We start from the raw sequence: 26,834 nt of genomic DNA on the forward strand, positions 1-26,834 counted from the left end.
ACTTAAAGAAAATATTATTTTATTTTTAAAAAGATACAAATAAGTATAATAATAATAATGTTTCAGCCTATCTACGTCCCACGGCTGGGCGCAGGCCTCTCTCATGCACGAGAGAGATTGGGCTATAGTCCCCACGCTAGCCTAATGCGGGTTCGAGACTTTAAGAATAAGAATAAGAATAATAATTATTTATTGCCACACACATATAAGAGTACCTGGATGCTGAAATAAATGCAAGAATTGGTGCTGCAGCTATGGCGTTCGGGAAACTCCGGCCAAAGGTATTTCGCTCTCATGACCTGAAGCTCTCCACTAAAATTAGTGTTTACATGACAGCAGTGCTGCCGAATCTGCTGTACTCGTCTGAGACATGGGTCCTTTACCGTAAGCATATACGTACACTCGACAGATTCCACCTTAAATGTCTCCGAGACATCATGAACATCAAATGGATGGACCTGGTCAGAAATACAAACGTCCTGAGGCGCGCAATGTCGTAGGCATCTGATGAGGCGGCAGCTGCGGTGGTGTGGGCACGTGTCTCGGATGTCAGAAGACAGAGTGGCGAAGCGCATCTTCTTTTCAGAACTCCAGAATGGTAAGCGTAAAAGTGGTGGCCAGCACTTGCGATACAAGGATGTTCTGAAAAGACATATGAAGAGATGCAAACTACAACCCTCGGTCTGGGAGCGGAAGGCAGCGCAGCGGCCCGAGTGGCGGCGCCTCATTCACGATCGAGTCACTGATTTCGAGACTGAACGCTGCAGTGAGCTCGACAGGAAACGAGATGAGCTTAAGGCTCGGCCGCCAACCTCGATTTGCTACAACTATGTAGGTGGTGCGCTGACGTGCCCAAAATGTGCTCGAGTATTTAGCAAGAAGATAGGGTACGTGAGCCACCTAAGGGCGCACCAGAGAGCGGATCAGCTACACGCTAATAACGCGAATTAAAAATTGCCTACTCCAGAGCACACAGTCGCTGTGGCCGAAATCGGTCAAGAGAGCATCATAAGAGTACAAGTACAATGCCATTTACGTACACCTTTCAATTTCTTCGCGGATGTATGCAGGTTTTCTCACGATGTTTTCCTTCACCGAAAAGCTAGTGGTAAATATCAAATGATAAAAATAAACAAAACTGCATTCTAAGATTTTTCATTTTTTTGCTTTTAATTTCGCTTGTCTACAAATATTCTTGAGTACTAAATATTCGATCTTATGGATATTTTGTACGACAGACGAGTGTAAGACCTAATGTTTCTTGGAGAAAGGTTATCATAAACATTCACTCTATCGACTAGTAGAATAAAATAGTAAAAGTTTATTTTTTGGAATTTTTAGTCTGTTCGATTCCCGGGCGAGACAAGCTAATTAAAAAAAATCTTTGAATGCAGTTTTGTTTATGAAAATAAAAGAATGTGTTCTTTAAGTAAAATGAGCTAACTTAGGGTTTTAAGGCACTTTCCCTCCAGGGCGCATAATTTTTTTCCATACTCGTAGATAGAAAGAATCTTACTTGGTAGTTTGTTTCTGTTTTTGGATTTGAAACTTTCAGTATTCCTATATAAGTTAAAATCTCGATTTAAATTATGTATACCTACGTTCATAAAATTCCTGTATTTGCGAGGTTCCCTTAACGACTATGCTTAGAAATGTAAACATCGCGTAATAAAGTCGCCTCTCATGCGCTGCAGCTGCGTTACAATAAGTGAATAATACGGAAAATTTTATTACGAGGAAGGGCAAGTAAATTAAACGCTTGCAATCCCTTCGAGTAAGATTTTTATTATTGTATGTATGTTAGTTTGTAAGGTATGTATCTATGGGCCTTAGTTGTCTGTAAATAAATGATATTTAATTTAATTTAATTTAATTTAATTTTATTTTATTTAATTTTATTTTATTTAATTTTATTTAATTTATATCATCGTAACTAACCATCATCAGACCTGTCGTGACTTACGCCTGCGAAACATGGACCTTAACTCAGAAACACGAACTAAAACTTGCAGTGTTCGAAAGAAAAGTGCTCAGAAAGATCTATGGTCCTGTAAAAGAACATGATATCTACCGTCAACGCATGAACCACGAGTTGGATTTACTCATAGAGCACGAGAACATCGTCAGGTTCTGTAAGTCGCAGCGGCTGAGATGGGCGGGTCACCTTGAAAGGATGCCGGACAAGAGGGCAGCAAAAGTAATGACAAGGTGGACGCCGCAACAAAAAAGACCGCATGGCAGGCCTAAGAAGCGTTGGAAGGATTGTGTAGAGGAAGATCTAAGGAAGATGGGAAAGTTTACCAACTGGAAGAAGGTCGCCAGGTACCGCGACAACTGGAGGAAGATTGTGGAGGAGGCCAAGACCCACAAAGGGTTGTAGCGCCAACGGAAGTAAGTTATATCATCGTAAAAATGTTTTTAATATGAACTATAATTTTCCCCGCGGTATAATGAAAGACCACGCTTAAACGTGTTCCCCCCCCCCCCCCTAATGCAGAATTAAAGTGTAAAGTTCACAAAAGCAGATTTTGCCATTGAATTGTCTCAAATTTGAGCAAACCTCCCTTCGCTCACGGCGCTGCTATTAACCGCAAGTTTCGCTATTAGCAACTGTGTCGGAAAGTTACTAAGGAATTACCATCATTTAAATTAAGATTAAATTCTTAGCCTGATGGAATGTCTGAGTTTAGTTCACGTCGAGTAGCTACCGAGTGTTGGTATTTAGTTACACCGTTTTCTAGAAGACAGCTTCTATAAAAGGAACAGCGTCTCGAAAAATAATCATGCTGATTCAATATTCTATATTAGTGTAATATCAATAATGTGACTTCTGTTTATCGTTTGAATGCTAATGGTTTAGAACGCTTTCTATTGTCAGTTCCTTGATATTTAGAATCACGTCAAAAGTTTTAATATTATACGCTCTTTATAATGAAAATGAGAGTAAATCTAGCTATTTCAATTGTTTTGTAAACTAATTTGAAAATGTTATACGTAGTTAACTTGCATTAAATAAACAAAAGAAAGTGATGGAGAACAATAAATTAGGGGCAAACTTTGTGAAAACTTTGTAGAACATTCAAAGGCCCGTAAACGAGATCAAGTAATTTAAACCGAAATAAGCAGAATTACTCAAGCATTGTTGGCTGCGCCAGAACATTACGGAAATATCATTCGAAACCTACAATATAATCCTTTAAATAAATGTTGTAATACAATTAAAAAGAGGATGAAACATTTTTTTACAAGGATGCTGCTTAGCAACGTCCTTTTTCAGAGACGTCCGAGAGTTGCCGATCTGGATACACATTCGAACTTTAAAAATCCTAACTTGATTTGTTACTGATCTGCCATAGCTCGCAGTGCATTCCACGTCCAACAGAGGAGTAAGAATGAGGTGCTTTAAATATCAAATAAATATCAAGCCAAGTTGAGATATTAAAAGTTCGAATGCGGCGCCTGCTATGTGTCCTTTCTTTTGGTATTCAGAGCGCGGGTCGAAAAAGAAAATTAAGGTGGCCGCCACGGACATGTGAACTTTGATTCCATACCGATTTTTTATGTAAAAATTGCGGTTTCCTCATACAGTATTCATAGAGAACCGCACGACGCTGTTCTGCAAAAGCGTTTTATGGGCTGTCAGCCCTTTGTTTCATATCGTACACATTACGACCATTATTGTAGTATTTCTTATTTAAAAATATAGAATTATTTGTTGATTAATTAGCTGTAAATGTAACTAAACAGTCTGTGTAATTATAGAGATTTTTAATAAAAAATAAGCAGCGTTTCTTTTTTATTAAAAATCTTAATCGATTTTAGTCGCAAAAATATAAAATTGATAGATTTAGTCGCTGATATTGTGCACCTTTTAATACGTAATATAAATAACGAGTACTGGTTTCTATTAGCACGTCTTCTCATCTTGCCGTTTTATAGATCAATTTTTTGAAAACAGACCCACTAAATTATTAATGATTTTTTTTCTGATGGACGTTTAGGTAAACGCGCGCAAAGCACTGATTTTTTCGCTCTTAATTAATAAATTTCGTAAAGTTTGGACGGCCAAAAATGGTAATATTGTATTACAAATATCTCGTACTCCACCTTTTACAAACTACAATTTTATTATTATGACTTTGAAGTAGTGTAAATAAAAGTTAGACGAAATCAATTTTCTCTAGAAATTACTTTAAATGACAATTTTTCTGAAAATCGATTTAATTTCAACGTAATTTTAATACTTAAACAATCTACAACATTTGCTGAAACTGTTGTTCTTATACATCAATTTGTATAATTTACCACCATAATTTTTCTTCTCTTCATATATTACCGGTGACGCACGTTCGCGACCTCATTATTAAAAGGCAAGATGAGAAAACGTGCTAATAGAAACCAATACTTGTTATTTAGATATTACGTAACAAAACGTGTATAATTTCAACGACTAAATCTATCAATTTTACATTTTCGCTCCAAAATCGTTACCGGGCTCTTAACAATTGTTAAACTGTAGAAAGTTGAAAAAGTTAATCCCTCCAAAAGCATAAAAATGTAAAATGTTGCCAAGACGAAACCATAAGGCTCGCACTGTCACAAAAAGTTATCAGGTAAAGAGATAATTTACCGTATTCGCATAACTACGGCTTTATTGAACTATTTTCAGTCGTTTACATACCTACTAGTTCCAATTTTAAAGTCAATATTAATATTAATCTTATAGGTACGAAGAAAGTTAAAAACCAATATACAGCAAACTTTCATTTAATGAAAAAGCCTGCCGATTATTTTGGGTCAGAAAACCGTGAAACCGCACATAGTAGGTAATCCTAGGAATGGGTTGTGAGCTGGCCGAGCGCGTCCATTTGCCAACAGCGACAGGGCGCGGTTGGGAAGAATAACGGACGTCGTGATTAATGGCCACACTCGTTAAGTTTCTTGTTTGAACAATAATTAGTTAGAACTAACCTGAAACGAACATTTTTGTTCCCCACGAACGCAAATAGAAAGGTTATAACCAGCAACCTGTCTTCGCGCGATATTAAAATGTTCATCAACACATATAGTTAACGCTATCTCTACTGAGCTCGTTCACTTACCTGTACTAACAATGGCATTCTGTTAAACAAAAGCCATTATTTCTTTTGTGTGAGCGCGTGCTGGCCTTTGTGCCTGAGGCTCACACACAATGGTCACGCGCTCAGGCACAAAGGCCACGCGCTCAGGCACAAAGGCCACGCGCGTAAGTGTACGAGCTCAGTAGAGATAGCGTTAACTATACTAGCGACTACTAGTGTTGGCTGTATTGTGGGTATTATACTGAACGACTTTTAGGCTGCGTTTCCACCAGAGAAGTGCGAGGATGCGTAGCGAGGGATATGATTGTTAAGCACCAATAGAATCACACGTTAAGCGAGGAAAACAAGTGAACTGATTCTATTGGTTCCTAACAAACATGACATCCCTCGCTATGCATCCTCCCACATATCTGGTGGGAACGCAACATTACTATGTGATCAACCTGGAAACCGTTGTCTCAAAAATTTGATGTTCGAAGCTTAAAAAACTTAGAAAAATATTTCGGGGTTAGTCGGTCACTCGTATTATCGATAGATATTGCTCACAAACTGAAATAAAAGTCATATTCGAAGTAAAAAATTACCAAAGCCTCCAGTGTCCAGCTCTGGAAACTGAAATAAAAGTCATATAGGAAGGAAAAAATGACTTTTATTTCAGTTTATAGTTTAAATAGTAGTATGTCTACTTGAAAAACACAAATTAAAATATTTTCATAGAAGATAATTTAATTTGTTCTTAGAGGATATTGCTCAAAATCACGCGTAAATAAATGGAGGATCTACTAATAATTACCTACATAATTATACAGGGTGATCAATCCAAATGGGTCAGTATGGAGAAGTCAGTAACTATGAGAGATCTGTTCTTAGGAACCATGGCTTCGATTTTAGATTTAATAATAATAGCATTCAATAAAATAATGGTCAAATTTCATAGCAAAATTTGGTCCTTATACTTTCAGGATCAACTATACAAACAAATACTACACGCGATTACATAAAGAATATTGACCAGGTTCGATTCCCGGTTACGTATGAGTTTAAAAAAAAAGTTTGAATTCATTATTATTACATCTAAAATCGACGCCATGGTTCCTAAGAACAAATTTCGCTATCTCTCATAGTTTCTGACTTCTCCATACTGACCCATTTGGATTGATCGCTCTGTAATTTACAGTTAAATAAATCATTGTTATTATTAGTTGTATGTTAATAACAAATCACATTGTTGCATTGTTAATAACGTAGATATTAAATTATTTTAGTCGCCTTCATTATTTACGCATACTTAATCACATACATCAAGTCCAAGCTCTTAGCACACTATATTTTCTGTGCTCGAGTCGACGAACGGAGCGGACCACTTCCATTCTGCCATAACTTTCTAAACTTGTCTCAGTTAGCGACAATCAATTTTAATTTTCCGTCGATTACAAAACTTAAGCAATACTATTTTAATACTGCTAATGGCACTGCCTTTTGTAATACTTGCTTGTGTAATACCAAAGAGAATATATAGAATAGACGGGTACTGTCATAGTAAATTTTGTGGTCACAGTAAATTTACTGCCATCTATCGATACACGATTAAAACGAAGTGTAGGGATGGACGTATGGCCACGCGTTGGGCGAACAGAATAACGTCAGAGACAAACGCCACATTGCAGGCTAGCATGCACTCTGGGCCCAAGACAGAGCGGCTTGGAGACCATGGTGAAGAGTGTCCACAATCGTCACATCCCTCAGCTATGAGGATACGACAATGAAGAGAGAAGAGTATGTTTTAGGTGTGAAAGCAAGTAGGTACGCTGATAGCACCCAGCGCTACTAACTCCATTCTAATTAAATTAAATAACATTTCTTTATTTGAGAGACAACATATGGTCCATAAATTTGTTAGTTATAGCTTATACCTTATGTTAATAACAACAACAACAGTAACCTAATTAAATATTTAATAAATTATAAACAAAAACGACTTCGTCTGCTGACCCATTGCCCATAACCACAGATTAATAAATAGTTACTACGTAACAGATACATCATTCCCATACAAAAGCGAAAATACCTACGCTATAATAGCCTACAAAATCTTAATAATAATACCTGCTGCTCAGGACGAGAAGGAATGTACCATAAGTATGCGCACATAGAGTCGAGACTGCCTTGCTCGCCGTGCGAGCCACGTGCCAACGCGTCATCGTAAGAATGCGCTAGGGTTGTACTGTTACTTATGTTATTATTGTAATAAAATAAATGTTGCGAATCAACCATATTTTATATTAGTCAATCAAATTTTTAAAAACAACACTTATAATACCTGACACAAAAAACTCCTTAATTTACGATTTATCTACTTATGTTCAAATAAATAAATAGTGACAAAATTCATAAAGATAGATTTAAAATACTACTCACCTTTCTTCGTCTCTCGGAAATGAAAAAACCGGCCAAGTGCGAGTCGGACTCGCCCACCGAGGGTTCCGTACTTTTTAGTATTTGTTGTTATAGCGGCAACAGAAATACATCATCTGTGAAAATTTCAACTGTCTAGCTATCACGGTTCATGAGATACAGCCTGGTGACAGCGGAGTCTTAGTAATAGGGTGCCGTTTTTACCCTTTGGGTACGGAACCCTAAAAAACGACAAATTTTCTTTTGTCTTTTGACTTTTACACCCATCTACTGCACAATAATTACGTGGTTTCGGCATTTCGAAGCGTAAGCGCGGGAAACGTGCGGTGCGAGCGCTCAGGCGGGCGTTCGGCGGCCCTCTGTCGAATGTGTCGTCGACGATACGCCGAGCGGTAGTCATATAGCGCGTGGCTTTGAGCGAGTGAAGGAGGCCTGCCATAACAAAGGACAATATTAGCTCTAGCTATCATGTTTAGAATGCTGTTGCTACTCCCGCGCACTCTGTCAAGCAGTGACGCCGTTTTCTTTCGCCACACGGCATCGAAACGTCTGTGCGCGCCTCGGCGAACATGGACGATGTGCTGCAGAAACGCGGCAGTCTCAACAGCATTCTAAAAGCATTATTGTATTGATGTATGTGTGTGTTGTTGTTGAATGTAATGATGTAGTTAAACATATTGTATGCCTCTTGTAACGTGTATTGAATCGCGTTGTATCCGAGTTTATTTCCTTCCACGTATTTGCATATTGAACAGACAGGAGACATACATTTTCAAGATTAGAACCAACGCAGTATACAAGTATGTCGCTGAATTTCGGCAGGTGGCAATATGTCAACTTTGTAGGCCCTTCTAATTTCTACATCAATAAGAGTTCGGTTCAGTTATGATAAAGATTAAATTAAAGTATTTAACAAGGTATTCGATATGTTTCTAGGTACCGTAAATATAAGATGAAGTAACAATCGCCATAGATCGATCCAATATAGAAGCTGGTGATCGTAATACTTAAACGAGTTGGAAGGATCACAAAAATTATAAGTATTAATAACAACACCTCGCTTACTGTCTAAACAAACATTACGCGGGTATATTAATCATTTTCTCGACTCTTTTGATGTCAGAATCAGAAACACATTATATGAACTGTTTACAAATCATTACAAATCCGATTTCCATTGATTTCCCAGCATGTCTATCGACATTTGTACCAACTGTATTAAAATATTGGAATATTTATTTATTAGTTATATATTTCAGATAATTATTATTTATTATACAGAACTGAACATAACTAGGTTCACAAAACAAAACGATAACAGTTTACCTGTGGGAGTTTATGAATACAGAGTAATTTTCTTATGTCTGACCATACTCTAAGGGGATACATAATATTCATATAAAAGCTGTTCAGTATGACCCACAGGTCATACTGAACGGTTTACGGGGTTTTACGATTGTAAAATATGATCTACATGTTCACCCCTCAGAGTATGGTTAGACATAACAAGATCAACCTGTATGTAGATCATTTTAGAATGTTCAGCCTAGGACTGGAATCAAAGAAAAGTACACAAAAAAAAAACAAATTAAAACAGTATTAAAGCATTCTAAGACTTATCGCAAAAAAACACTTATTTCGAGCAATGATTCAAAGTGAAGTTTAGATTTGGGTCGTTCTTTATTATACACTACAAAAGACTCTACCATAAACAACGGCCAAGACTAAGATAACAACGTTAAATAATTCATTAGATGGCGAGGACATCGAAAACAAACAGAGCTGCCATTGGTCCTTGTAAAAAGTGGTCGTCAATAAAATGTATGGTAGCTTGTTGTCAAGGCGGTGAGTGGAGGCGTTCGGTCTTCGATCCGACATCCATCATGCTCAGCGGCGGTTCTCGGCAGATTGATCGCCGGCGTCCGCACGCCAAGCAGACAGATATAGCGCGAGTAGCGCCGAGACAAAAATGGTGAGAACAAACAAATGCGCTGTCGATAGCGTGACAGAAGGATTGATAGTTAGCGCCGACGCTGCCCCCGGCCCCGGCCGAGAAATAAAATGACTTACTCCATTTGCGGTCATTTTGTATTGATTTAGCCTACTTTAGTTGCGTGACCTGTAATTGTTATTTGAAAATACTTGTATTCAGTTTAGTTCGATAACGAATTGAATGCATGTTGAATAAAGCTTAACAATTATGATATTGTAAATGTATAGAATCTTCCTTGAAGAGAATAAATTTACCTAATTGTAAAGTTATGACGCATCTTATTTGTATTTAACTGAAAAGCTTATTAAACCTACAGTGGGAATATTGTAAGATTGTTCGTTATTACCTATAAATATTGTTGCAGAATTCGTAATGTCGGAGGGCGGGCACGGCGCGGCCGCGTTCCCGGCGCGCTCGCCCATGTCCAGCTCCACCACCGGACACTCGAGCTCCAGCCATCACAGGTTCGTACAATGTTTCAAACAAAAAATATCAGAAAACAACAGAAATACTCAGGTACTTTGTCAAATAACGTAGTCCCAAAAATATTTGATTATCAGGGCATACACGCCATTCTTCTTTTTGCGGGTTCCGTACTAAAAAGGTAAAAAGGAACTGAAAAAAAAGTTGTATGTCCGTCACATTTTTTTTTATACTACGTCGGTGGCAAACAAGCATACGGCCCGCCTGATGTCCGTCACATTGCTAAATATCTCGCCAACTACTTACGTTATCGATTTAAAATTTGGAATAGTTTTGAACAAGGATAACCCAGACATTGTTCAAAATAACTCCGCCATTAAAAATACACATGTCGTCATCTTTAGCACAATCTCGCACAAACCTTTTACGCATCATTATATTTTGCGCATAGTTAACTCCAATCTGAATCCGTGCTGGACTGAGACGCTGCGCGGCTGTGGCCTGTGAGGGTCTGGATTACAAAAATCTAGCTATCAGAAACCGAGACGTATAGACTGAGTAACTTAGCAACTATCTTTGCCGACTTCTTGTGGGTTGCTTTGTGGACAACCGTACTGGTAACGTATCGGCACATACTCGTCTTTATAGTTAGGGGAGATGCGGATAAGACGGGGACGCTAAGGTAAAGAAGTAAAAAATCAGGGTATTTAAAAATAATATCTGAGTTATTTATTAATCAAACATTCATTACTTATTATAGTTTTATTTGGCACAGCTTTGGACTTGCTAACTAATCATACAAAATTAAAAAAAAATCAATTAACAAAAATGGCAAATACACCATCTTACCCCACATGTGGGACAAGACGGGATACTAAAAAAAGGGACAATATAGGGACAAAGGGTAAGATGGGGACTTAATTCTCTTGACAGAAATACATATCAAGACATCTTCCAAATCTTCGTCGTCGACTCCAGCACAAGCTGTGTGGGCCCATCGTCCACACTGCTGACACCCAACGCAGTTTTCCGACGATTTTAGGTAGGAATTATTAAGCCCCATCATGCCTCGCATAATTTGCCCCGTCTTGCCTTCGCCACCATTGTTTACCAAAAATATTAGTAAAGAAAAACACACCAAACTTCAAGCATTTTGAGTTACGCCACACGATAATTAATACAATCTCAAATGCGTTAAAAAATCCACGTTAATCAGGCTCTATTACTTACGGTTTTATAACAAGTTATTGAGCTCCCAAATAATAGAGCGATGAAATCGGTAAACACGTTTTGACCTGCACTGAACAAACGCACGCACTCTCACTCGCTGCCGACATCGGACTGATGGCCGCGCGGGAGGGGCGTCCCGTCGGCCATTACGATGCGTTAGTGTGACGTATAGTTTCGTCTATGTGTGGGTGGCCCCGTCTTACCTCGTGTCCCCGTCTTATCCGCATCTCCCCTACATTGTGCTTTTTTAATCCACAGGCATCCTCTAATTGTTTCATCACCTATTAATCATGTATAACGAATTACGAATACGAATACGATTATTACGAATAATGTGATTTATGTCATGTTATGTTTATTACAAATTGATTTTGTGTATTTGTTAATGGCAATGTAAATATGTTCCATTTTTATAACGTGTAAATTAGCTTTATGAATAAATGACTTATGACTCATACAAGAAAAATATTACATATGTAACTTATCCTGTAGGTATATTAATATTACAATCTTCAATCAAATTCAATAATTATACAACAATAATCACATCAATGAGTAAAATGCTGATTACAAACAAATTGTCTGACTTTTTAGTTTAATATTCGAAATTAAGGCAAGTTCGATAGCAAAAGCCCGATGACAAAATTAATAAAGAAATTTTTGCGATGACAGAGTAGGTAGGTACCTAACGAAAGATTGAAAAATCTTTATTAATGCACGTATATTCTAAAACTTCCTTTGAGCTTCGAGCTCTTCAAAGCCTCCAAAATTAATCTTAGCTCTCATCAAAAGGATCGAGAATTGTCTGCATTCCGACCGCGCATTGAATAGGCGCGCACAAGCGGCGACAAGACAAATTTCCACGTGTCAACTAAGTGAAATCAGCTGTGTGGTCTGTAATTAAATATAATAGCGACCCCCTACATTGCAGCAGGCAAACCAAAGAAATTCTACCGGAACTGAACCACAAGCTCACCAAAATATTACTGAAAACACCGTGAAGCCAACTACGTAAAATAGTAGGATTAATAACAGGACATAACACACTAAACAAACACCTACATAATATAAGTAAAACTGACATGGAGCTGTGCAGTGCGTGCAAGGAAGAAGAAGAAACGACAAAACAAACATATTCTCCTAGACTGTAAACAGGTAGAAGTATATAGGAGCAAATACCTAGGGAATCCATGCACACTGAAGGAGGCAGCTAGCAACCTGAAGACTTTGCTAGGCTTCGTGGAGGGGCTGCGGTGGTTAGAGTAGCGCTACCTCGTTTGACGCAAAATAGGCACATTTGAATGTCTATTTGCGGAAAATGCCCAGCAAAACTAACTAACTAACGATGTATTGATCCCATAACATAACATTGAATCTCGGGTCTAATAAAAAATTGATACAACGCCGCTCGCCGCCTTGCTCATAGAAAACTGGCGCCCTGCATTAATTTTCAACTAAAGCGAGAGAAAACCGTTTTAAGTTTTAAATGAGGAATATTTTCATTTTAGACCTTGTTCAGAGGCAAATTATTCGCTTATTGATTTCGTGTACATCTTATAGTACACTTGGCCGTCGCTTGAGTCAAGTTTGAGACGTGATTTCAATACATTTCGTGCCATAAATTGACGGGTAACATAATATTGCATACTAATATGCAAGTAAAATTTGGTAAGTAGTTTAATTTAAAGCATTTATTGTAATTTGTTGGTTAACCTATACCAAAAGATAATTATAATAGTTAAACAAATAGGCAAAAAAAACTTCAAACATTCCTTTCAAATTAATATCGGCAGCGCTCTAGCGAGTCGAGTTGAGAACGCACAGTTTCAGTTAGTATAATTTAATAAGAAGCGCAATTAACAAATGTCATCAGCAAGCGCCGGCGAACATCGCAAATGCATTATTCCTCACCGAACGTGTTTCGATTTCAACGAGCTCCAGTTCTACTTTTTTCACCTCTTTTTACCTGCACTTTAGCCGCTATTTCACCTTCATGTATACATATCTGCTACAGACAGCCAACCAAATTTGCCTTCCTTTCTACCCGAACTAAAATGTAAAAGCATTTTTATTTTCTCTTTTCGCTGCAATAAAATTTAATTTCTGCGATTCCTTCAAGAACGGAAGTGTCTTTGGGTTCAGGGCGTTCGAGCTATAGACGGATAAAAAATACTTAATGTTGAGATGTTTGGCTTATTACTGAATAAAAGTAGGAGTACACACTTAAATCTAAAAATTCTAAAAAAAAATAATGAGAGGTAATCAAATTTGCCATTATTGCTTGTATAATTGAAATATCTTCCATAAAGTGACACAAAAAGTAGCAAAACTAAGACAGTTTTGCCGATCCCTTTAAGGAGTGCACGCGCCGCCGTTATGTGCCATATTTGTAAGAAATAAAAGTATGTCATTGTTACTAAGTATAAGATGAAATTGAATAAAACGAAATTATCAAATGTATATATTGTAGACCAACCTTTTAACCATATGGTTTTGTCATCAAGCGGCATAGTTCTACTTACTATAATAGTAACTAAAAATAGCTAACATACTGGTGTCTACTATAAAACTCAACACGATATTTTATTATTAAAGAAGAAGAATTATAACTGAATAACTTACTGGAAAAGGATAAAAAAATGTAATAATAAGTAAATGTCCACGGTACTAAACTACACTTTTCACTGTAGTGTTTTTCCACATGGGGCAGCCAATCATCCATTACTAGACTCTTTCCTTTTTGTCCCCGGACCCCCAGACTCGCCATTCTCGACCAAGGACACCAACAACTCCCTGCTGCAGGCCATCATATACAAGTTTTGCTCCCGGCGGTATTTTTATTATAAGTCAAGTTGAAAATTATTTAATTAGTCCAATTTAAAATCACATTTTTTACGTCTCGAGTCCTTTGTTTATGATTTTCACCGTTCGTTGTTTCACTTTGACACTCACTGTCCTTTTAATACCAATTTAATGAAATCATCCGTCACGTCAGTGTTTTATATCGCGTGTACTACCTTAACAGTTTTTATTTCAATTTATTAATATATTAACTGTCCATTTATGCATCTACGCACAATTTTAGTACGTTCGCTTTACACAATGCTACTTTACGCACTATAAATCACCAATGTCCGATGTAATTTTACTTTATATAAATCCTCAAATTTCGATTTTTCCACGTCCTTGACTGGCAAGCGCAGCGCGCTACCAGCGCAGCACGAGGCCGCACTGGCAGGATCGCCATGTGAGGTGTGGCGTCAATTGATACAACTTGTTGGTTGGAAGTATAGTTTAATAATGAAATATGACCTAAGGAATATATAGAGATACGTTACACACACCTTCATACTACAGCGTATGCGTATACAGCGTACTACGTAGCGCACACTACACTAATAATATTAACAATTTTGACGACCGGTCTGGCCTAGTGGGTAGTGACCCTGCCTGTGAAGCCGATGGTCCTGGGTTCGAATCCCGGTAAGGGCATTATTAGTGTGATGAGCATTTGTTCCTTAGTCATGGGTGTTGTTTTCTATATATTTTAAGTATTTATATATTATATACATCGTTGTCTGAGTACCCATAACACAAGCCTCCTTGGGCTTACCGTGGGACTTAGTCAATCTGTGTGAGAATGTCCTATAATATTTATTCCTATAATATTTATTTAATTGTCGAGGCTTCCTTAACGCCAAAGATCTCCACAACCGCGAGATGCAATCTCAGGAATTATTTCCTTAACAACGAGTGTGGCATGGTGTGGTGGTGGGGAGTGTGGAGTGTGGGAGTGTGGTGTGTCATCGTGATCAAACTAAGTTACGGAGTCAAAAATTGTGTTCCTAGCATTTCCCTCTATACCTTCTTATTGCTTGGCTTAATAAGTTAAGCGCGTATCCTAAACAGCTTCGTGGATTTTGGTGCAGCGTACTCTTGACTTATCGGATGAGTGTTCTTACGGCTCTTAGACCAGCTTACCCTTCCATTCACTTCATATCAGTAAATTGATACATTTTGGCTAAAGTATAAATATTACAACAGTAACAATAACATTTATCTAAATTAGCTATTTCATTCCCGAACAGAGTTACTGTTTTCTAGATCTTTTCATTAAATATTCAGTTGAACTCATCCAAAAATTTCGCCGTTGTCTGAGAATGAAACAGGATTAAATTACAGGAAAGTTCAGAAACTGCATACGTTTTAACTTCGCGTGAAACGGCGAGCTGGCATCCCCAGTGACGTCATAATTTCATATAATTAACCTGGCGAGAAACGTAGCTAGCCTTATTTCTACTAACATATATCTACGTACATCCTAACAGTATATGTAAAGAGAAGTAGATATGACACGTAAGGATGAACGGAACTTTTATAATTAAAGCTGAAAAAAAAGAAGTAAATGATTAAACATATTAATAACGGGTCACTCACGTATTTTAAGTCGAAAAACGCTCGACTTAAAATACGTGAGTGACCCGTTATTAATATGTTTTTCACACCACATGCTCGACAAAGCCGGATTATATATCATATAAACCTCACCGAAAGCAAGACATTATATCCCTTGGCTTTAGCCGGGTTATAATGTTGTATGGAGTTTCATTATAACCCGCCGGTCAATAACGTAATTTTCACTTTTCATAATCCTTATTGCTATGACGATAAAGTCTAATTTCGTTAAGCAAAATGTGTTGCACCCGCCTGCGGCCAGGTAATTAGCGGTCGTGGCCAACTCGATTTTCGAAAACCGAAGCCGCGGCCTACTAGATTCTTTTGTTAAATCAAGAAGAAGCACGATCTTCATTTGTTAAATCAAGTAGGCCACGCCGGCAGAAACAAGTTGTTGTAAGCCTGTTTTTTATTGTCTCGCATAAGGTGAGAAAAGTAGAGTAGGATCTCGGGAATAAAACTGTTTTTGTCTTGGGCGCTTGAATCCCTCACTGTGCTCGGGAGTAAAACTGGGAGTTCTTCTTTACGTTCAGGATTCAATGTCGCGCCCGTGACATAAAACAGTGCTTTATCCCCTTGGTGTACAATCTACTATAATATGTCTGTGTCTCACGGAAGTTTTCGTATAATTACAATACCTATACTCCCATACGGCCAGAGCATAGTAAAACCTGGTTGTAGCACCACTTACATAACATAACATAAGTACTCTTTCCTCAAACATGCGTGGAAACATGAAATAAAACTATGAAAACGGATTATATCGCGTATATTGAATTTATAATCATATGTCGGGCAGACGAAACGGAGCATTTCCACTCGGGTGAAGGAACACATAGCTGATGTCAAGCACCGTCGACCTAGGTCTGCTGTCTGTGAGCATGTCATGGATAAAGCCAATCACTCAATCAAGTTTGATAAGCCTCTGGTTCTTGCCAAGGAGAAACGTTACATACCCAGAATGCTGCGCGAGACCATTGAGATTAAGAAATATCCAAACTTTAATAGGGAAGATGGCTTTTCTCTACCACCAGCTTGGGATCCTGTAGTCCACCTGATAAAGGAGCAAGCGAGACATAGACTGTGAGACCGTAGTGTTGGATGATGCTGGACATTCTGATGTTTTGAAAAGATGTGTCCCGCCGAGTTTGTTGCCGGTCCCATATTGGGATACCCTCCTACAATTTAGGAGGGAATTAAATCTTCTCGGGTCCGTGGTGTAGGGTTGGAGCCGGCATAGTTTATTTTTATCGCGCATATATATATATCTTTACTTGAAAAATAATTATAGTGTATAACTAGCCTTATGAACCGATTTTGCATGTACAACCAGCCTTAAAGTTTGTAGTCTATGATTGTTCATTATTTTAGTATGTGGGTATTTTTGCATTTTGTAATTTTTCCTCAGTCACCCGTTGACCACGAACGCTGTAAAGAGTTCGAAACGTCGGGATGTATTATAAATTCAATATACGCGATATAATCCGTTTTCATAGTTTTATTTCATGAGTAACTATCGCGGTAACCGAAGACAATATTATGCGTGGAAACCTTTTTTTCTCAACTTTTACCACTGGGAACAACTCATCATTTTAGTACGTCTATAATTTACTCGACTGTAGGCTCATCCATTTTCCATCCACAAATTCGTATTTGTTCTAACTAGGATACTAGATTGGATTGGATAGGGTACTTAGATTAGGCTTACGTTTTGACGGATTTTTATTTCTCTCAGGACTTATCTCTAGACGAGTCGTTAACCCAGGCTTGAGGCAAGAGACTTGGTTGACCCATTCGGCAGGACTCCCCCAGAAGCACTCGGCTCCAACTGCACCGAGCTGCAACTGGAGCCAGGAGAACGAGCTGTAGCTCATCACAAGCTGCATTCAACTAACTTCATTCAAAAATTTCGGTGCCTGGTTACTCAACAATAAGCAATTGCATTGTGCAACATTGTATTGTGACCCAATTAATACATGCAATACGGAGATACGGACACATCGTAACAATGTTGCGATGCCATGTGACGGGCAACAAGCATGTAGGTATGCATTGGTCTGTTATATATGCTGTCTACAACGTTACCTAAGTTTTATGTTGAGGAGGGTGGTACAAGATAGAGTAGAATATAATGTGACAAATACAGAGTAAGATTACATAAAACAAGATGCAGTCATGACTGGGATGTTACGACGCTGATTTTAATAATCTATAATATATATAATAGTCTATAATATAAAAGTCGTTACTTAGTCGTTATGTCGACCTAATTTTAGCAAAATCTATAAAAACCAATAAGTAGGTGTAATGTACCGTATTTACCTCAGTATATCATACGATGTAATGTATTTCCAACGATTCGCCAACACCAACATCACGCGGCACGACTGGCTCTGCTCGTGGTATAATATCGACTGACCGTAACTGTCAGTGACGTCGCCATGACGTAAGCGCTCGAAGCGTCAATACACTACATCCCTTCCTTTGTTTATTTTTCGAGAACTAAGTAAATCATAACAATACGTAATTACATACCCAACGTTCTATGAATGCGCTGGTACCATTGCCTTGGGTGGACATCTCCAAGACTCCGAGATCTATGACTTACCCCACTTGGGACTTTTGTAATCTTCAACTTCTCTACTGTATTGTCGATAACTCCTGTAAGTCTGATACCTGAATCCCTTTTCCTTTCCCCCTTTTTCCGTATAGTCTAGTGCTTATACTTAATCCCCTTGTTTTTATAATCGTCAAAACCGTTCCTAAAATGTTCGTGATATGAATAGTGGACTACATCATCGGGTAATGCCTAACAAAACAATCCGTAGCCAACTCAGTCTGTGATTGTAATTAACTTATTTAGGTACTGAGTTTATTATCTGTATTAATTATGAAATGATTTAATGAAGCTCCAACTGCTCCAAGAGTTAGTAGTTTCCCTCTAGAAACCTCTCATCTAAGTCACTGCATGAGCTAATGAGGTTATCATTTGGGAGTGGTCTGTGTGGAAATACTATGATGCAAGGCCTTTAATTTTTCTTCGCCTAGTTGTCCAAAACAGTTCTACCAGATAAAACTGTGGCCCCAATTATTTATATTTGATTAGCTAGACAATAAGAGCTGAACAATCATTACAGTATTAATGACATTCTTCAATTTTGGTGACAATGACGGTTCATTTTTTTTTCTATAACCCATGACGATTGAATTCTGACATGATGATCATGTTTTAGTTTATCTCTGGTCCGTTTGTTATTTATTTACATTTCCTTTTGTTAAATTTAATTTTTCTACACCTTGTGTAGCTTTCTACGACCCGAAAGTGACTTAACGAATCCTATTTGAGTACTCGATAATGGCTCACTATCTTTTCAACTTTCAATACTGTACAAGTGTACTTACAGGTTACAATGCCACTTAAGCTATAAGCTACACTGCCAACCTAAACCAAGTTGTGCTTATATACAATGCATTATTATTAATACAATATACAGAACTCCAACCAACTTTGACAAGGTAGGGTTGTGGACTAAACAGTATAATTACAAAATTCAAAAGTTCATTTTTTCAAGTGGGCCTCAAGACTTGGAAGTTTTTTATAAGAAAGGCAAGCAGGCAAGGTCACTCTTATACTTCTGTGTAAGTAAGTGGCCTTACAGGACTCCATTTACGCTTCTAGTTTTTATATGCATTTAATTATGTTGAAATTCTCCTTTTCTAACTGCATGTTTTAACTTCTGACACAATTAACAGTCTTACAGAAGCGAATGCCACTTCTAGTTTTTACATGCATTTAATTATGTTGAAATTCCTTTTCTAACTACATGTTTTAACTTCTGACACAATTAACAGTCTTACAGAAGCGAATGACAAATCATCCGAATAAAAAGATCTAATTATGCTTACACTAATAATATGAGATATTATAACCACATTACAAGATACACAGTACCCACAGTGCAGTGTAATTACCTTGCTACTTTCATCTTTATAGTGAATACAGAACGGAGCTACGGAGCTGTATCTTTTCTTTCAGTGCTACGGATTAGCTATTTAAATTCCAAATTCCTTGTCTCAGAAAATCAAGAACCCATATGTGATTGTTTGTAGCACATCTCTTTCTTTTTTTTAATACATAGAATTAATAATTAATTGACAATCATCAGTATCACATAGATCAATCTAACATTGATTCTGGTGAAATTCATGTTTACCTTTTTTATTTTGAAACGTGATTGTTTAGTTACATACGCTTTGTGCACGTACATTTTCTGTTTACTTTATTATGTGCAACATTTATACAAATTCATGAAGATAAGCTTCCTATGCAATTTGTGCTGAGTCAGTGATACAGCATGTTATACATTAAATATTGAACCAACATGAGTTTTGTTTTTATTATCACTTTCAGAAGGTCAATGATAATTGCTAGCTTGTGCAATTTTCTGTGTATGTTCAAATAACATGTATACCTACATTTTAGACCAATAAAATCTTATTTTATAATATTTATTTATTGTAATCTTATATTTTATACACAAGATGCTTTATAAATCGGTTTTCAAATGTATGAGTCCCGTCCATTAACTACGAGTATGAGCAAATTCGTTAGATACTTGTGGTAATGTGAAACCAGGCAGTTGCTTATTCATTACCCATATTACATACCTATATATGATAATGACTGCACTGTTCGCTATGTTTTTTGTACATACATATAAATATATTGTACATGGTATCGTTCACCACTAAAATGGACTTCATGTTTTCTCTAGAATTCTTTATTTTCCCGCATGTAGTCTAGTATGCGTGTGCAGACGGTTAAAACTACGTACCACATACATACGTAAGCTAGCTGCATAGCTTAATTATTTAGTTTTTATTTTATTTATTAGTTGGATTTATTTTCATGGCTATCTACTTAAATTTAAACATATATTCACATTTTCAACCTTTGACATACCAACTCGTAGGTAGAATATGCCTATGGAAGATATCGGACGTAGGTTTAATAAAACATTCAATGTTTATTATTTCATAATTTCTTTTTTTTTTATAGTAGCCGTGTGACATGTGACGTTTGGTCTGAAGTCACAATGTTATTTTAATATCACTGGTACTTATTTACAAGTATCCATTTATGTACCGTAGTTGTGTAATGAAACATTCACAATTTAGTTTTTTGCTATATATACACTGTATTCAAAAGTTGACCGAAGCGTCAGCGAAGGTCTCCGTTTTAACTTGAGCCAAATGCTTTCGTTTCTCCTCTACAGGTCACAATTTTCGACCGATTATCATGAAATTTTGTGACCAGATTAAATATATTTTTTCCGATCCAGGTTTTGGTAATTTACCAAACTGCGTAGATTGGCATTAAATAACTAGTGCCAATAGCGTCCATGGCGCTTAAGACCCTTGTGAGTTCACTATGATAATGACAATGACTCAACGAACCAAGTGTTTCACACAGAGCCACTAGTAACTAATTATAGTGATTATTATGAATTTGCTAAATAATCACGACTTCAAGCAGACACCTTCATCCCTTCCTTTTCAAATGAATGCAGTGTCCATGTAAGGTTCTGCGAATTTCGTTTAAATCTTCGAAGCTTATTAGCTATGTAAAATAAACGTCGTGAATGACCAGTAGGTAAGTGTTTTCCTGCAACCGTTTTTTATATAATTATTGGATGTCGCTGACTAGCAGCCAAGTTAAAGTATTTGCAATTGATATCCACTAGATTATGGAATAAGCTTACTTAACTCATTGTTTAATTAATTTATATCTTTATATCGGCAACACTCCTTTTTTTATTACATATTACTGTATTAGGTAGCTGTTTGATTAGCTAACCTCATTTAACACTTTAAACTCTCGCGTTTTGTAGACATAATTAATGTCTATACCGGGTCTAACGCGATTAAATTTCATTATTTTACCTTTTTTCCGACGTTTCAACTAGGTTGCACTAGCTGTGGTTACGGAAGACTGACGTCCCAGCAAATGTCAATTGAGATTTGAGATATTGGTAAACAACACTAAACTACCCGACATTAGTTTATATAAATGTTCGGGGTAGACAAATAAATTTTACCTCACCTCATTTATTTAAAAATTTCATCAAAAGTATACTGACTAGATTGGAGACTATCCAGTTTTTTTTTATCAGTATAACTGGATGGATGGTCATGCCAGTACCTCAAAATCAAATCTATAAATAAGCCAGATACATTTTACTTTATTTGCGTTCGCTGATAATTTATTATATCTGCACAGTTCACTTATTATTGTTTTTTTTAAATATATATATATATATATAAATAATTTCGTTTAGATTATAACTTTACCCCGCTCTTAAGGTCTTCAAGCGATTTCTCGCGCCATCTTAGAAACGCTTTATTGGGTGACCTATTACAGGGTATACCCATTTGTTTTAATACAACGTGTGGCCTTGCTGTCAATTGTATGACCATATCATACAACATCGATGTATTAAACAATAGGCCGTACTATAGTACGATGCCGATTTCATGAACCTGTCGATTGACATCAATTTTGCTATACACAGCATGACTATTTAGTCCTGGCTGTAAAACCTGGTGTTTTCAGTCTATATTTATATTATTTAATGAGCAGGCAAAAGATATGCCTATTTGCATTGACCGATTTAGTAATCAGATTTTAATATACACGTGACAATTTAATGTCTAGGTTCGGGAACCTGCTAGGGTACTAAGCACCTATTTTAATTTAATGAACAAATCAATTCATCTGTATTAACCGATTTTGTAATCAGATTTGTTATTTCCGTGACAATTTAATGTCCAGGTACGGTAACCCGCTATCTTAATTTAATGGCCAGATCAATCTATCTGTTTTAACTGATTTTGTTATCAGATTTGTTATTTACGTGACAATTTAATGTCAGGTCTGGTAACCCGCTATGTTAATTTCATGACCAGATCAAATTATCTGTCGTGACTGATTTTGTAATCAGATTAGTTATTAACGTGACAATTTAATGTCCAAGTTTGGTAACCGCCATGTCAATTTCATGACCAGATCAAATTATCTGTCGTAACTGATTTTGTAATCAGATTGGTTATTAACGTGACAATTTAATGTCCAGGTTCGGTAACCCGCCATGTCAATTTCATGACCAGATCAAATTATCTGTCGTAACTGATTTTATCGTAACTGTTATTTGCGTGACAATTTAATGTCCAGATTCGGTAATCTGCTAGCTGCAGCTGTTTTATGTCTATCTAATTACCAGATAAATTTATCTGCTTTGATTTCATAAATCATGACAATTTAATGTCCAGATTCGGTAATCTGCTAGCTACAGCTGTTACATGTCAATCTAATGACCAGATAAATCTATCTGTTATGTTTTCATAAATCGGTTTCATTATACCATCCATAATGTTACGTGTGACAATTTAATGTCCAGATTCGGTAATCTGCTGTTTCAAAATAATCAAGTCACTTGGGCTCCTGATTGGGAATCACCTTACATATTCACATTACTCGTAGCAAAGTAAATATTTTCTTCCTCTCACTACAATAATGTTTAAATAAACCAACTATGTATTACATTTGCATCACACAATTGCGTTCTGATGGAACTAAGTTGCAATAATAAAGCTCCAGTGTGAACATGTCAACCATGAATGTAGTGTCATTGTACCTACCTACCTACGTTTAAAAGTGGAAGTCAACATGCAATTATTTGCAGTGTTGATGCCTGGCAGGCTATAAGCTTTAAACAGTGCTGTTAACACTGGCTGCCTCCGAGATGATTTTTTTATTTGTAGGTAGATCTAATTGTTGTTAGTCGCACATTCAACTTTAAAGCCTACAATTATAATTGTAACGTTCAACGCTTCAAAGATCATATTGCTAGATGGCGTTACCGAATGGAAATATTGTTTTCTTTGTTTTTTAGAAGTGAGTGTGAAAGGTGTACCACCAGTGCGTACTCTCACTTATCACTTGTTTGAAACAGTGGATTCGATTTTAAACCAATTTTTTGCACACTGACAAAACTTGATAATTAATCGAGATCGACTAACCTGTCTTCCCTTTCCTCTTTTCTTGTTTTCCTCGTCGCCACATGTAATGTACCGTATTTACCTCAGTATATCATACGATGTAATGTATTTCCAACGATTCGCCAACACCAACATCACGCGGCACGACTGGCTCTGCTCGTGGTATAATATCGACTGACCGTAACTGTCAGTGACGTCGCCATGACGTAAGCGCTCGAAGCGTCAATACACTACAGTAGGTACCTATTTGTTCTAGTAAACAAAATGATAACATGTTTTTGCGTAATGGCTTATTACCAGTACCCGTACAACGAGTCACTTATCAACTATCAACACTGACTTATACGCTAACATCTACGTAATTTACTTTCTATACATCTCGCTAGCACTAATATGTTAGTACGAGCGAGATGGCCGAGATGCATAGAAAGTGAGTTACGTAGACGTGAGCGTAAGTTCATGTCAGTGTTGACACTGTCAGTGTCTCCCAATAACAAGGCCCTGACACTCTTTGATAGAGAAAGATAGTCTTATTGCGATGCCTATAAGAGGAAAGAGAAAATAGTGCCATGCTTTGTCCTTCTCATCGACCGGGTTTTTTTTTCATGGTCGGGTTATGGCAGCATAGGTAGGAGGCGATGGCGAAATACGTGAAAGAGAAAAAGGATTATGCTGCCATACATTAACCTGTCAATACATGAATATGTCTTTCTCTTACCCCTGGTCGCTCGGTTTCATGTCTATAACTACTATACTATGTCTATGCCCGGTAAGGGTATAAATATCTGTACTGCGATTGATAGTTCAATCAACGCGCATCATGGAAACCATGGATCAAAACAGTTACCTACTTGCACAGATATTTTTTTCGCATTTAAATGCAGGAGTCAAAGCCATCCTGCAGCGAAAAGCGAGGCAGGAGCAAAAATACAATGAAAAGAGTAAATCGAATAGCCGTAATACCATTGCGATGGTAACACAAAGCGACACCGCCACCTCTCGCCGTCCTCTGTGCAGGTAAATTGAATGTACGATATTTTGAACAAGCCAATTTTAGGTACCCATTAGATTATTAAATAATTAAAATGTTTCTATTTTACGTGGACAAGGGATCAAAACTAACAAACAAAACTATTTGGCTTCGCACTCCATTTGTACCATTACCAGAGGGCGGAATTGCTCATGGCAAAAATCAAATGTTAATAGAGTTGGAACGTTGAATTTTATCGACTTTTTCAGCTATCGATAAGTTCAGTAAAAACCTACCTTAAAAAAATCCGGAAATGTGGATAATTAATTTTTTTCATGGAATGTTGCAACAAACGAGAAATATTATCAAATCTAGATAATAACTATTATCGTACTTTACCTCTTTAAACTCAGGTGAATGTGTTTTGCTCGATATGTGAGTTTCAACGCAATATTTTTTTAGTTGCTTTAAGTGAACCTTACAGTTAGAGCAGTATATTGTTGAGTTGTTTTCGTTGTAAGTAAGACAAGGATACTTCTTTATCAATTTGTTAATTTTTTTTCTTTTTGGATTAACCATTTTTTACAAACGTGAATTAGTTGCAAAAAGACTAGTGGCAGAAATGACAGTTAACTGCCATGCAATTTACTTTTAATCTAATCAGAGGTCAAATGGTCAACTAGCTAATCAAAGAGGTTAATGTTAAAGTTAGAAATGTAAAAGGTGACTGGACTTATCGATAGCTGAAAAAGTCGATAAAATTCAACATTCCAACTCTATTAACGTTTGATTTTTGCCATGAGCAATTCTGCCCTCTGACCATTACCCTCATGCAATATTTTGTCAGGTTTCGAATAAAAACGACTATTATCTTGAAGCTTGATGGGAATTGGATTTTCGTTGAATAGAAACAGTCACAAAAATTTACCATAGAGATAAAGATAAAAAAAATGTTTTTATTGCACAGAAAGAATACAAATGTAGGACATATCACAAGTTACTGAAAAGAGTTGGTGCATAACTGACTTGACATTCCGAGGTTCCAGGAGTCCCCGCACTAAGCTAGGCCTGTATCGCGGGAGACCAGATGTACATTTAAAACACAATAGATATAATTATGATACCTTTATTTTACAATAAAATTGTTTAGATAATTGGTATACGGACAGACGGGCTTGGTAGACGGGCAGACTATACACTATGTTGACGAGTATATTTACTTAGGCCAGTTAGTCTTTTTCAGCAACAGGCAAGACAAAGAAATCGAGCGCCGTGTCGAAAACGCCTGGAAGAGCTACTGGTCCATGAAAGAGCTGATGAAGGGTAGCCTTCCACTGTCACTGAAGCGAAAACTCGTCGACATGTGTATCCTGCCCGTCCTAACCTACGGTGCTCAAACATGGTCACTCACAGAGAGTCAGAAGTCCAAGTTGAAGGTTTGCCAACGGGCTATTGAGCGCAGCATTTTAGGTGTGAAGAGGACCGATCGTATCCGGAACACCACGCTGCGCGCAAAAAACCGCATTGCTGACGTCGGTGAGAAGACTGCTAGGCTCAAATGGGACTGGGCCGGTCACGTCTGCCGCATGCATCCAGACAGATGGGCTAGCATAGCTACCAAATGGATGCCAGAAGAGGGGCGCGGACCCGGCAGGCCCAGACGGAGATGGCGGGACGACCTAGACACCTTTCTCAACAACTGGCCTGAGGAGGCACTATATCGGGAGTCGTGGAAGACAAGGGGAGAGGCCTTTGCCCAGCAGTGGGACACCATAATAGGCTAGTAAAAAAAAAAGTCCGAAATTAATTGAAGTCAGTCTGACAATCGTACTCTACGCACGAAACGTCTGTTACTAAACGGTACTTGATGATGACTCGATGAAAACAAGAAAATTGCTATTTTGACGGCGTTTATGTAGGTATAAGTATGTAATTGCCATACAATATATTGTTTAATAAAATGTAAGGAATCGAACTGTATTTTTTTCATGTCTTTTTAGTTGTTAAAAAAATGTACATATATTTTGAAACTTCAAAGCCGTGTATTTTTTAATCACTGGCATATATATTTTGTAGTGTCCAATTTAATAAATTGCAGACTTTCTATCTATTTAACTAGATTTTCTTATAAAATTCAACATATACATGTTGGAACTTCCTTACCTCCTCCCAATTAAAAATGACTGTTAAGACATTTAAGTATTAGTCT

At 37.2% G+C, this 26,834-nt stretch overlaps 1 protein-coding gene across 1 annotated transcript in view; it reads left to right on the forward strand.

The window, feature by feature from the left end:
• The window catches only part of LOC134741799 (uncharacterized), a 155,435-nt gene extending 137,904 nt beyond the window's left edge, over positions 1-17,531 (forward strand). Inside the window, exons 5-6 of the mRNA XM_063674696.1 lie at positions 9,854-9,953; positions 17,399-17,531. Of these exons, the coding sequence (XP_063530766.1) occupies positions 9,854-9,953; positions 17,399-17,531 (233 nt within the window). The remainder of the gene's footprint in view (positions 1-9,853; positions 9,954-17,398) is intronic.
• Positions 17,532-26,834: the final 9,303 nt, after the last annotated feature.

Source organism: Cydia strobilella, chromosome 5 (genome assembly GCF_947568885.1).
Source record: "Cydia strobilella chromosome 5, ilCydStro3.1, whole genome shotgun sequence".
Lineage (NCBI taxonomy): Eukaryota > Metazoa > Arthropoda > Insecta > Lepidoptera > Tortricidae > Cydia > Cydia strobilella.